The 14,393-nt window shown below is 40.6% G+C and overlaps 1 protein-coding gene across 7 annotated transcripts in view; it reads right to left on the reverse strand.

Moving 5' to 3' along the window:
- The window catches only part of NCKAP5 (NCK associated protein 5), a 1,039,671-nt gene that overhangs the window by 110,898 nt on the left and 914,380 nt on the right, over positions 1-14,393 (reverse strand). For all 7 annotated transcript variants that reach the window (XM_033440354.2, XM_033440356.2, XM_033440353.2 and 4 more), the window contains one exon: positions 755-856. In XM_033440354.2, coding sequence (XP_033296245.1) covers positions 755-856 — 102 coding nt within the window. The remainder of the gene's footprint in view (positions 1-754; positions 857-14,393) is intronic.

Genomic DNA, 14,393 nt, shown 5'->3' on the forward strand with positions numbered 1-14,393 from the left:
GGATTTCTTGGATAAAAACTGCAACTTAAAAAAATTCCTGATCTTAAGGCCATATTATAGATTGGATGCCATTAAGGTCTTCATGAATGTTTAAAGTGACAGCATTCCACTGACATTTAATTCCAATCTAACTTGAGAATATTTACCTTCGATATAGACTCTCCTAGCTACACTTATAAAATTATACAGTAAAATAAAAGGCCAGTCATCCACAAATGTCCATCTGTCATTGTTTTAAGCCTAACACTTTTCATTATATATTTATTTGGCTCTTGTGTTTTTCAAGATACTTTTTTTTATGTCAATGAGAGTTAAAAACCACGCTGGTTAAAGTTTTGCCAAATAAGCACAAAGATAACCCTAGCTGAAGAAAAAAAAAGTACAGACCATGAATTTTTAAAAGTTCATACATAATATATCATAAAAGTAGGATGAGTAATATGGGACATGGGCTTTAATAAAAAGCTCCTTGGCCATTTCTCAGAGACTTTGAGATGTAATCAATACCCAAAAAGGTATCTTGGGGACGAGGCAAGATTTATGATATTTTTGCCGAGAGTGACACTTTCTGCTTACTTCATCAGCTGGGGGACATGATATTGAATTGCAGAGAACACAAGAAAGGAAAGTATTTTTAATCTGCCTGACAGTGCTTCAAGGATGCGCTTTATGGTTCACTTGTGACATCATTTCTGATGGAAGGAAGGAAAAGAACAACCTGAACAAGTGTTTTGAAGGCGACAGGGAAACTCACGTGCATTTCAACATCAGTTCGTGAGTGCGTCAGACTCCGGCTTCTTTCCACATCTGAGAGCAAATCCCCGGTTGAAAGATCTAAGATGCGTGAGTGAAGTTTCTGGGTAAAAACAGGCAGAAATTTTGAACAGTGTTGATTTAATTGTTTGTTTCAAATCTTGCCTTGGACAGGTAAATCTCAAAAGAGTTGACATTTCTAGATTAGATAACATATCCTAACTCAAAAAAGTTTATCTGAGTTTATCAGTGTTTTATATATACACATGTGCAATTACACATTATAAACAATAATCACACTTTCACAGTCTGTCGGTATGTGTTGGAAAATAAGTAGTAAGGAAAAAGAAACAGCAAGAAAAATGTGAATACCCCAATATACTTATTGGCTTTTGATACTAACATTAAATTAACTTTTGATATTCACATTAAAAAGCACTCACCATGTTAACCTTATTATGTTGAGTAGTGGTTAAAATCTGAGCAAATGATTATAAAAGTGACCTTATTTCTAAACAGCACTGATCTTGTGACATCTTCCCTCGCACACATTTTAACTCAAAGTCATTAATGTCATCTGTTAGGAACAATTAATGTGAATAGAAAATAATTGCATTAGGGATCTGGGGACTTGGAGGGCTTTGTGCATTAATATTCACATGCTATTCGATTATATACTCAATTCTTTATTTCAGCTTTGCTTGGGTGGCCTGCTAAACCAGGGACATTTCACTATATTAATCTTTATCCTAATTATTAAGGCTTTTCTGTAGATATTAAATTTGATCTTTTTAATTGCAAATACAATAAAACTCGTGATTTATGTCTAATGTTTCTGCTAGGCTGATGACATTTTAAAAATGGTACTCACAGCCTGGTTTGTCTTGGTTACAACTTTTGTGACTTCAGACACTAAAAAATCGAATCGAATAAGTAAATAACGTGGCTGAGACGCCTCCCTCACCTCTGAAAAGTGTTTCTATTCCTTTTCTTCCCCGGAAAGGCCTTGCTGCATACTGATGTTGATCTGGGAAATGACTAGTTCTCTGCCAATAATTAATGCTAGGATCATCTTAGTGTGCAGGGGTTGCCCAAGGGTCACTTTGTCCCAGCAGATCCACCATGTTGTCAGCAGGGCTGTGAACTCCACTAAAATGAGCCATATTTACTGTTCCCCATTTTCCTTCAGGTTGAACTTGTGTGAAAGCCCTGTGTACCTGGTTAGTTAGTCACTCAACAAACATCTATTCAGCACCCACTGAAGGATAAGCACTCTGGTAGCATTGCACTGCATCCATCTGCAGGAATAAAGGCAGTTTTTTTTTGTTTTTTTTTTTTTCCTGCTATGGATCAGATCTCCTGATCTTATCAGCAGAGCTTAAGATCATTTGCTTCAGACTTATACTCTTGCTTCTCTCAATTTGTGTTTGTGGAGTTACTTTCACCAAAAAGAATATAAATCCTAGATATCTGGTTTTCCATTATTTTGAAGATTCTAATTTCTCCAACAATGCCAAGACATCAATAGGTAACTAGAGCCAGGATGTTGTTTCTGCACAATATTTATAATCCTTATCTCAAGCACCCTCTAGAATCAAAGACATTTTAAGCCCCGGGATCTGTCACACAACGTGTCATACTCAGTAAGTACCCAACTGGTGCTTGCTGTAGTCCATAAAGAAAAAGATGTCTATATTTTCTCCACCCACATACAGGTTTTAAGGATTGAGAGAGTGCCAAAAGAATGATAACATTTTAAGACTTAAGAACACATTTATCAATATGCAAAGAGTCAAAGAATTTACGGGAAATGACATTCAACAAAAGAAATGATGATTTTGAGTGGTATATCATGTGATTTGGGGGAAGAGTCCTTATAGATTAGATATCTGACTTCTTATTCAGTTCATGGTTACACTTCTTACCAGATATATGATGTCATTGTTTTGCTTTCTGAATGAATATGTGTATATATAAACCCATCCTCCTAAATGAGGTTATATTTTAGTTATTTTTATGCAAATGGTCAGTTCTCTCCACTGAAATAAGTAAAGTCATGAAGGAGAGGGGACAGATCCTAGGGCAAGGGGACCTGAGTTTCAGCCCGAAGGCACAGATTTTACCGGATCTCAGGATGTAATTGAACCTCTTTGTCTCAGATTCCTTGCCTGTTACAAAGGGATGGAAGGAGCTACTTAACCTACCTCTCAGGTAGGGAGAGGTATTGCCATAGTCAGAAAGGATAATAAATAAGATAGTACTGTGAAATTTACATAGGCTTATACCAATTAATTGTCATAACTGAGAGTTGGTAATTTCTTTTTTTTTTTATCATCTTCATTGGAGTATAATTGCTTTACAATGGTGTGTTAGTTTCTGCTGTATAACAAAGTGAATCAGCTATACATATACATATATCCCCATATCCCCTCCCTCTTGCATCTCCCTCCCACCCTCCCTATCCCACCCCTCTAGGTGGTCACAGAGCACCGAGCTGATCTCCCTGTGCTATGCAGCTGCTTCCCACTAGCTATCTATTTTACATTTGGGAGTGTATATATGTCCATGCCACTCTCTCACTGCGTCCCAGCCTACCCTTCCCCTCCCCATGTCCTCAAGTCCATTCTCTACGTCTGCGTCTTTATTCCTGTCCTGCCCCTAGGTTCTTCAGAACCTTTTTTTTAAAGATTCCATATATACGTGTTAGCATACGGTATTTTGTTTTTCTCTTCTGACTTACTTCACTCTGTATGACAGACTCTATCTAGGTCCATCCACCTCACTACAAATAAGAGAGTTGGTAATTTCTTAAATGCTAAGGTACAAAGGAATCATTTGTTGTTATAGTTTACATGTATGTAAGGAGAATAAAAACTGACTTAGAGGAAAATAAAATCTACTTCTGTGTTAAGGCTGTAGGTAAGAAAATAAAAGGTAAATATCATCCTTTCACATAAACATCCTTCCCGGTTAAATAACCACAAAAGCTCACAATACATTAGGTGTTATACTTTTATAATAAGTATTTTTATGCAAGGTTTATATTTTCTACATATACATATATAATAAATAAATTCCCATAGAGAGAGGGAGAGAGAATATTACTTTTCAAACTGGTGTTGTATGTTATCTGGCCTTAATTCAGGTAGAATATATACATAAGGAAATCAATTAAAATCATTGACAGAGTATAACTGACAGGAGAGTACCCCTGCCTCTTCAAGGAAGTCCACCTGCTTAGTTTGAGGGCAAATTCACTATCACATGACTACCTACCTACAGTTCATGTATACTGAATAAGTGTCCATTCAGATAAAATCTCCCACCTGAAAATTTTCAAACTTGAAATCTTTAGCCTACGAATCTGGATGAATCCTGGATTTGACTCGGACATGATTTTTTTTGTGTGTGTGTGTGTGTGTGTCTTTGTGTGTGTGTTTAGACATGAGAGATAACAATATTACTCAGTATAGATTTGAAATTGACCTCACATCACTTCTTATACTATCTCAGTAACTGAGATTTCACTTGGTCTTAGAAATAGAGACTCCCAGCCTCACACATTCTCAAACTAAAGGCCAGTGAGATCTTTTCACTCAAATGCTTCCTCTCATGGTAACTGTTCACCCCTCCCTTCCTGCCAGACTGGTTTCACTGTCTCTAGAATGGGCCCCTCTCACTTCTGAGCTGGTGCTTTTGTCCGTCTGCCTATAGCGCACTCTCCCTGCTCCTGCCCACCTGCCTGAAACCTGCTCACTATTCAGGATTGCACTGAAACCTGCCTGTAAGGTTGTCTGTCATCTCTAGCCCCCAGTGGATTCCTCACTCAGGTGGATTACGTCCTCCATCATTTTGGCCCTTTATCTGAAGTGCGTAATTGCTGAATTGCTCCTGTATTGCAGGGTCTATTTCCCTAATGGGGTGACCAGCTCCATGAGAATGCAGGCCAAGCCCTCGATTTCTGCTTTGTCCCTGTGGCAGGGTCTGGCTAGGTGTCATGGAACCCATTCCCTCTACCCTCTAGCCACACAGCTGGACTACATTTCCCAACACCCTTTGCAGTTAGGTGTGGCCATGTGACAGGGGTAGTTCCAGCCAATGGGGTATGAGCAAAAGTGATACCCGTCCTGGCCCAGGAATATCTCCCATATGCAGTGCTCCACCCTCTTTCCCCTTCCACCAGTTCGATGCAGCCAACTCAGCACAGCAATCACAGAAGTCACGTGTTGAAGATGGAGCCAGCAGGTAAGAGGAGTCTGGATTTCTGAATAGTCAATGGAAAAGAGCTGCCCTGGGACCAGAAGTACCTCTTTTGGACTTTCCACGAGAAAGAAACCTGCACTGGGTTTGAGCCATTAATCATCTGGGGGTTTGTTTGTTATCAGGATTAATATTAACTGGCTGATGTCACCCTTTTCTGAGATAAGCACTCTATAGCAAACAGAGCAGTCACTAAATAAAGACACACATACACACATAAATTCATATGCACACATTATGTATATACACACATTATATACACATTCAGAAACACATATTCACACATGTATTTTCAGCTTCATGGAGAAGAGGCCTTTGTGTCACAATGCAGGGGCAGGGGTGAGGAGCTGTGTGACAAGCCATGGTGTAGATCAATCCACAGTCTGAACACACGCCTCACAACAGAGTAAGATACGACGGTTGGCTTTGGGGACCTGGCAATGCCAGAGCCGCCGGGGCCAGAAATACAAGTTGGGGTCATAATTTTTGGTGGATTACTCTGCCTTCAGTCAGCCAGCTCTTTTTTCTATTTTACGGTTTTGAATCTGTAATTCAAGGCCGAGAAGGACTGCACCTGAGACCAGCTGTGCATTATCTGGTGGGATGGAGGTGGAGTGGCCCCTTTCACAGTAGCCCGGATGGCTCTGCAGCTCTCCAGCTAATGATGGCAGCCGAGACTGAGACCAAGGTGTGCCTGGCCTTTCAGAGTGGGGCTGGAGGGCTGCTTTGCCATTTTTTGTATCTCTCCTCACTCACGGAGCTGCACTTCTTCAGATGCTTAGTGAAGGCTTGTTGCATTGAACAGAATTCTGCCTTTGGATTTTTGCTCAGTACCGAGACGATGTCACGACTGGAAGGCAGTGATTGCTGAGGCCAGGGTGACACCGAGTCCTTATTTAGTGACACAAGGTGAGGTTAAAAAGCAGATTATCTGAGAAATGTGGGTAACGTGGGAAACCATACTGGAAAAACCAAGTGAAATAGGGTGACGAGCAGCTTTTGTATTTACTGATGTACTCCCTAAAGTTTGAAAAGCATTGTGTGAAGTTTTTCATTTCAGGATTTCAGATGTAAAGAGGAACATACAGAAAGGATTGTTTAACCATCGCTCCCTTATCTTCATTCAGATCTGGTGAGAGAATTAAGCTGATACCATAATCATGCATACAATTATTCTCCCCTCTAACTAAGAAAACCAGATACCTGTAAAAAAGAAATTATGAGAGTGAATGTGGCATATATCTGATTAATGGACACTACCGACATGGGTAATTTAAGTTCAGCCACAAAAGGTGAATGTGCATTAGTGTTTTTAATCCGATCTGCTTCAATCCCCTTGATTTACTCAAGCTTGGTAGATGCTACAGTACCACGATCCTGAATTCTACCCTGTCCTGTTTCATATTCTCTAGAGTTCTTTCTCCCCGCTGTGGAAAAGGTCTCCCAGTCAAATGGGATGGCTTCTCTGCCCACAATTCCTGAATTCCTATTTTATTTATGAAGTGATGAGTTCTGCTATTGCCAAATGATCTAGGCCTCAACCTTCTTTACCGACCACATTTCCCTGAATTCTATTCCTAATGCACTCTACCACCCATCAGAAGGTATTTTTCTACTCTCAAAAAACTGCATGGTAGGGTATTTAGGAGTGGAAAAATTTCTTGGGATTTGCCCACTCACCACTGGTATCTTTAGCCATTCAACACTCTCCCCAAGAGACACAATACCAGCAGCTGCCCCTGGTCACTTCTTGTCTCAGAGCCTATGCTCAACCGCTCTTGCCTGCTCCCTTGCTGAGCGCTGCTGCTCTCACTGCCCCATCTTGGCTGGTTGCTCATTTGTACTTGACCTTGTTTAGGAATCACCCTCCCTCACAGATCCAGTTGTAGGAAAAATGGGGCGTGAGAGGATGGTCGTGTCCTAGGTCTTGAGTGAGTGCCTGGGGTGGGCCACCCAGTGAGGGTCCTTGGCTTCGTGCAGGAAAGAATCCAAGAGCGAGCCGCAGTAAAGTGAAAGCAGGTTTATTTAGAGAGGTACGCACTCCATAGACGGAGTGTGGGCCGTCTCAGAAGGTGGGAGGCGGCACCGAAATATGGGTGGTCAGTTTTTCCGGGCTGGGTAATTTCACAGGCTAGAGAGTGGGAGGGATTATTCCAGCTATTTGGGGGAAGGAGCAGGGATTTCCAAGAATTGTGGCATCGCTCACTTTTTGGCCTAATTTTATGGCTGGCCTCAGAACTGTCATGGCGCCTGCGGGTGTGTCACTTAGCTAATGCATTACAATGAGCGGATGAGGAGGCTCAAGGTCCACTGGAAGTCAAATCTTCTGCCATCTTGGACCGGTTCTAACTGGTTCTAACCGGTTTTCGTCGTATCCTGTTCTTCTCAATGTTGTGTCATTCTTTTAATAGTTGTACCCTGCCCCCTTCCTTCCTGTCTCATTGTGGCCTGGATCCTAGGCTGATTTCTTGGATGAAGAATTTACTGCTTCGTCAGCCGTGGCTTTGTTTTCACATTTTCCTGCCTCCACCTTGGAGATCTGACCTCAACTCACAGCTTCCGGAGAGCTTCCTAGAGCCCCACCGCTGCTCCCTCAATTCAGCCCATGCTGGTCCCCAGGCAGTGTGTTTCATCCCCTTTTATCCCAGCACAAGGGAAGCAAGTCTGGAGTACGTAATTCTGAAATCCTATGAGCATCTTTGGATTTTGCCAATTTCATGGCTTTTCCTGTGAGTTCACCTTTCTTGGATATCCTCTGTTACAGGGGTAGAAAACATGTGTGGTGGATTTGGTATATATTTAAGAGACTTGTTCTAAATATGGCTTGAATTAGACATCTCCTTGTTCCTTCTGTTGGGTAATAAGGCAGTTTTCACAGGTATGCACAAGGCTCTGAAAGGAAATCCAAGGAAATGTCTTAAAATGACTCGAAGCCTGATTAAGATAATTTTTCTTTGGAAGCTTTACTCCCCAGAAGATCGTCCAAAAACCCCCCAGTTTTATCTTTCTCACACACTAGACTTACACTCTTATTTACATTTTGCCACACTCAGAAGTGTGATTTTTCATCAGCCCTTCCAAACCCCATCAAGAGATATTGTGGCAGACCCCTAGTTCACATTTCAGAGGTTTCATTCTGTTCCATTAAGAATTTATTATAAAACTGAACATTACATAACTGTGTATTATGTAACTGAGTATTATATAGTCCTTTCTTAGATTCACAAAAATTTGAGCCTAGGACAAAATATTTTTGGATAAAAGCTGATGTTTAATTAATTATGCCATAATTTCCATTTGGGGATACAAAGATAAAACGTAATATCTGCATTCGGTCATCTTGCTGATGCGACACAGAGCATGTCTTTTGAATATTCTCTTAGAGGTCCTTTAAAAAATATGTCCATCAAGATTTGATCTCACTTCAGAGTCTGAAATTTTTATAGCTAATTTTTTTTTAGCCATCTACACCAGTCCTTGATGCAATTATTATTTTCCCTGACAACGTTCAGACTTGCCCTGCGTATCTGTCTTTCTGTGACCCGTTCTGATGCATTCCGTTTCGCTGTGGATGGTGCCTCTGCATATGACATGGCTCTTTTCTACTTCCTCGGGATCCAAGGTTATACACGCTTTTGAAACAATTATTCCACAGCTATATTCAAAACCTTCTTCAAGGGTCCCTGCTACCATGACAACCAGATTACCCAGTGGCTGCTTAAGGGAGCATTTGGTTTGGTTACTAGGAAGTTTATTTGGGGCTTCTGCAGCTCAGACTGATGACTGGAGTGTCTCAGATCTGTCCTATCTTTTGAAATTCCATTAACAGTGCCCTGAGGTCCTGCTGGGAGAGGACCAGCGAGATGATGGATGAGGATATAAACAGCAGACCTTGCCCTCAGGAGTCTCCACTCTACTTAGTCCAACAAGAAGCATTCATGAAGCATCTACTATGTAAGAGTCCTGCCTATGAACTATGAACAGACTCAAAGAAGCCCGTTAGTGGAGCCTATGATATGAATGAGGTGCCCGGACACACAGATGAGAAAAAAACAGAACAATTTTAAGGCAGGATATGCAAAAGAGGTCATGGTACAGGAAGAGTGATACGGAGACGGGGCGGTGAGGGTAGGGGTCAGTGTGGCAACACAGTTAAATATAAATAAGATAATATTCTGTGCAATAAAGATTCAGGCCATACGGGCTTAGGTCTCCCTGTCAAGCTCCCAAATCCCTTGGTCTCTTTACATAAAACAAACAAAAAGGAATCAGAAGTATTTAATATGTAACAGCGAAGTGACAGGTGTTGGGAAACAGGATGTATGGTAAGGGCTTCAGCTCACTCAGACCTGGGAAGAGCCAGTTCCTAAGAGTGGTTCACACCTGCCTCCCAATCCTAAAACTCTTTGAAGCTTCTCTTTTGTCTTTTTCTGTGACTCTGATCTGAGAGAGGAAGTGATTCAGCACAGTCTGAGCCTATTCTGGGATCTAAGAGATACAGAAGTGCCTTGAAATTTCCATTTTTATCACTAATTACTTTAACAGGTACTTTAATAAGTGCTTTCCAATTGCCCCTGCTGTTTTGTAAAATTATCTACACTGCATTTTATATTTTTAATCAAGCTTGATTTTTGAAAACTCTCCTGGATTTCTGAAGCTTTTTGACTTTTACATGTGGGGGAACAAATTTTTCCTCTGATTTCACGGAACTAAACGAATTAGGGAGAAAAACAACTTGACCTTCTATTTTTACCGGACCTATTGGAAATAGCATTGACGGTCACTGGAGTCCACTGCACTGTTTATTAGGAAGAAATGATTTACCTCCTGCCCTATGGGGGAAGAAGGGCACTGAGTGGAGTCCCTTCCCTGATCTTATCTCATGAATCCTCATGCTATTGTGTGGAAGAAGCTAAGATCTTAATTTTTACGGATGGAGAACTCAACCAATACTAAGGATGGTATCCAGCGTCACAAGGCTATATTCCAGTAAGTGGCAGAACCAGGATTCTCTCCCAGATCTGCCTACTGCTAAGTCCAAACTCTACCACGTTCTGTTCACTCTTCCCCTGAAGGAAGGAAATTGATATCCTCATTGGTCTCTTTTGCACGATGAGTTGCTTATTTCTGCCGAAGTGCTAAGCCCACAATTTGGGTCACTCCCATTAAGTGAACTATGTTGCCTTGGGAACTTTCCTGCCCAGAGCCTTTCTCAGAAGCAGATAAGCCATAACCGAAAAAGAAATAATCATAACAACAACAGTAACAACAACAGCTGTGACCACTGAGCTCTTTTTAGCACTAAGTATCTATTTCATGCATATTATCCTTGTAAATCCTTATCACAATTCACAGTAAGGGCTGTTATTATCCCCATTTACAGGTGAGGAAACTGAGGCACCGAGCTAAAAATATTGTCTAAGGTCATATAAACCATATTTAAATCCCAGGCAGTCTGACTGCAGAGTTTATATCGTTAATTCTACAATTAAACCTGGTTAATGATAGCTTGGTAGAAGCAACTTACTAAAATAACAATATAAATTAATTAGACAAGATAAACTACGTAGAATTAAAAAGAGAAATAACTCTAAGTAAAACGTGATATCTTCACTCACTATGCTTAAACATAAATCATTCATTTATTCAAAAATATACTTTCCTTATGAGGATGATTATTGTTGATAATATTTTTGTTATCGGTGATGTTTCCTTCTTAGGTCTCTACATTGTTTTCAGGGAAACGCAATTCTGTATATAAATATTTGGATCTCACTGAATTTAAAACTGCAGAAAACAGCAAGCATTTATAGAGTGCTTGCTACATGCTTTGCTAAGGCAAAAAAAAAAAAAAAAAAGACATGATTTTTTTCTTATTTAATCCTCAGGATCACCTAACAAGGTAGAATCTATTATGAGCTCCACTTTTCAGATGAATAAACTGAGGAACAAGAGAAGTTAAGGAGCTGTTCAGGTCAGGGATCTGAACCTGGGCACAGACTTCAGGGCCTCTCATGACGTCCTCTGCCACTATGTCCTCTAATCCAGGGTACAACGATGGACAAACACAGTCCCTGCCGTTAAGGTGCTTGTGGGACAAGCCACCGGGCACCCTCAATGTCACGTGCCATGGAAAACTCAGCAGGGGGCTCTGGGAAGGCTTTTCCTGGGAAGCGATAGGTAAGTTGAGATTTTATGAACAAGAACTGATGATTCAGGGGGAAAAACCAAGAAAGGAAAACAGGGCTTTCTGGGCAGAACCTGTACAAAGGTCCAGAGATGAGAGAGAGTGACATTTTTCTGCATATGGCTCAGCAAGACGACAGAGGCGAGTTCAAAAGGAGGAGAGCGGGGAGAGGGACGTCTCAGCAACAAGGGACCTACGGCAAGTCACACGGTGGGTGAGAAAGTAGAGAGGCTGGGATTTGAACCCATCACTCTCTCCAAAATACAAGTTTCCTCCCCTCTTCTTCTGCCCACCACACATTTTTTTCAAATGCTGAACTTGGCTGTGGGCCTCCATGGCCCTTAGGTACGTAAACAAGCACTGGAAGAAGAGACAGGAAGGGTCCCTAAGCAAATGTGAACACAGAGGACACACCCACAGCTTCTAGCCTTCTCGTCATGCTTCTTCCTGAAAGGGGTGCCAGGGGTTTCCAACCAGGGTCCTCACTCACGCCGCATGCTAGGGCTGTGCAAAGAGCTGCCTGCATCCCAGAGATCTCTAGTCACTAATCCTGAAGAACTAGAGTGGCTCCTCCTGTGATGCCAGAGTGTTCTATGATTATCCAGGCTGCCAGCAGGAAGCCAGACCTGGGTCCCGCTCTGTTCTTGCAACTTCGATGAGGAGACATTAACATCAAATGACTACTGTTTGACACTAGAAGAGAATCTTCTAGGAAGAGGAAGTGCCTTGTCAGTGTTTCGGAGAACCCCCCCCCAAAAAAAATCCTGCAGAATTATTTATAAGATGGGTGCCACCTGCCATGATTAAAGGAAAGATGAGAACAAATTGAAATGCAGAGTTTGGGAGATTACATAACCACTGGGACCTTCACAGGCTATAAGAGTCACTCTCACAGTCTTTCCCTGCAGGGAGTTTGGGGTAAGACAGATCAGAGCGTTGATGAAGATGACTTCTGTGATGAGCCCTCATCTGTATTTTACAGCCCGAAGTCCTGGTTCTAGCGGGACAAGTTGCTGGACAGTCCAATTCATTTCACAACATTTGTGAAGACACGTCAAGTAAAGGCAGTTTCTGGCTGAATGTTCGGCGAAGGCCTGTAGCCTCAGCTCCTTTGACAGTTAATATGAAGTTGTTGTTATCAGGGTTTCTGACTCATGACTTCGGCTGGCTTTATAGGCTTTGTTGCTACAGATCTGAGTCACGGTTTCTCTGTAGCTCCATCCCCACAGCAGTTTTTTTTTTAAATCCACTCTTACTTTACCCCATGGTAAGGAATGCCTCAGGGTGTTATAAACAATCAGTTGAAAACTGTTATTTACGTAGCTTCCTAATAGCAACTTGAAATATAGGGCATAAAATTACTAGCTTACAATATTATTCAATATTAACAGTGGGAAGGGTAATATGTAAAACAGACATTAAAGGATTAGCTGTAAAATACATTTCACTGAGCTAAGTCATTTCTTGGCAAATGGTAGTTTCCAGCTATTAACGTAGGATTTATCAAGTCGAGTGGATTTATTTTTATTTTTCTGTCAGTTTGCTAAATATATTCTATATTTAAATTTCAATTTTGTGTGTGTGTGTTTCAAGCAAATTAGGAGCAGCTGCTGAAAACAAAATCTGAGCTAGAAATGACACCAGAATTTCAAGTCAAAACTGCTCCTCGATTTCCCCAGCAAATCCTCTAGTAAGTTGACTGAAGATTCAGCTGTAACATCCCAGAGAAAAGTACATGATATGATATTACAGACATCTGTATGACAGATTAGGGGGTTTACAACTGCATCAGAAAATTCAGTAAAAAGGCATATCCTCCACAAGACATAAAACAATGCTTCTACCATTTCTGCTTGAGACTCAGCAGGCACAGAACACTTTGTTCTCATCAAGCATGTTCAGTAAACACTATGAATTTGTGAACCAGGCACCCAGAAAGAAGGTCGAAAGAGAAATTCCTAATCTCCCAGGGTGGAAATTGTGAAGTATTAAATGGATATTTGATGCATAAATACAAATAACATAATCTCTCTATTTTCTTCTGAGACAGTCACCAGTTACCATAATCCTAAAATTATTCTGTGTTCTCAAATCCCTACAGATTTATTGATTTTCATAAATTGCTTTGACGGAAACTTTCTTAAAAGATGCGAACTAATCTTTCTCTGAGCTTCCTTTCATGTGATAACGTGTGCAACATTTTCAATCTCAGAGAATGCCAAAAGCGAGTTCTTATTTTTCAGAGGAATTGGCTAGAGATCTATAAATAACTGTTACAAAGAAATTAGTTATAGATCTATAAATATTACAAAGCATTACAGAGACAAGAAACTGCCCTGAGACTCATTTGTGAAACTATGGGAAAGTTCAAATTGCCAAGAAGTAATTATTATTTAGAATTCAGGATCCATTTTGAACACTTGTTACTAGTTAGCTAGTTTTAAAGATAATAATTTTCTTCTCAGACTGTAAGTTGGAAACCACAAATATTTCTCCTCAAATGCCCCATGTTAATAATTCCAGGGGCTTCAAATCATTTATTCCATATAAATCTCTGTTTTCTTGTTCAGCTGTTTTATGTGGGATGCTGTAGTTCTTTTCATAAATACTTTTCTATTGATCGAAAACTAATGAAATAAGACACCCTCTAACTTGAGTGCATAAAAGTATCGTCATTGTGTTAAGATGTGAATCACTTATTCAGAAAGCTGGTGGTTGAGTCACGGAAGATATCTCGTCCAGTGTGTCATCAAGTGTGAAGTTCAGGTCCATGAGCCACGTTCACTGTATTACTGAAACACCTCAATTAACTGGAATCCAATGGCCCCAAACCCTTGATTCGTTGGCATATTTAAAACAAAGAAGATAATAACTGCAAAGTCAGCTGTTCAACATTCAGTATAAATCCTGGGTTCAGGTTCACAAATTAGCTACTCTCCCAGACAGCACATGGCCCCAGGTGTTATACTGCTTGGGTTCAGATTCTGGCTTTGTGTGGCTTGGGGCAATTACTTCATCTTTTAAGTCTTAGTTTCCTTCATAGATAATAATAACAATATTAGTTCATAGGAGTTTATTGAAGACTGGATGCTCAAGAGAAGAAACTCCCGAATTTATAAGGCTGTGATAGGGACTCCATTCATTAAAATGCTTGGGACATATTAAATGCTCAATAAATGTTAGCTTTTTTCAG

This window comes from Orcinus orca, chromosome 7 (assembly GCF_937001465.1).
Source record: "Orcinus orca chromosome 7, mOrcOrc1.1, whole genome shotgun sequence".
Lineage (NCBI taxonomy): Eukaryota > Metazoa > Chordata > Mammalia > Artiodactyla > Delphinidae > Orcinus > Orcinus orca.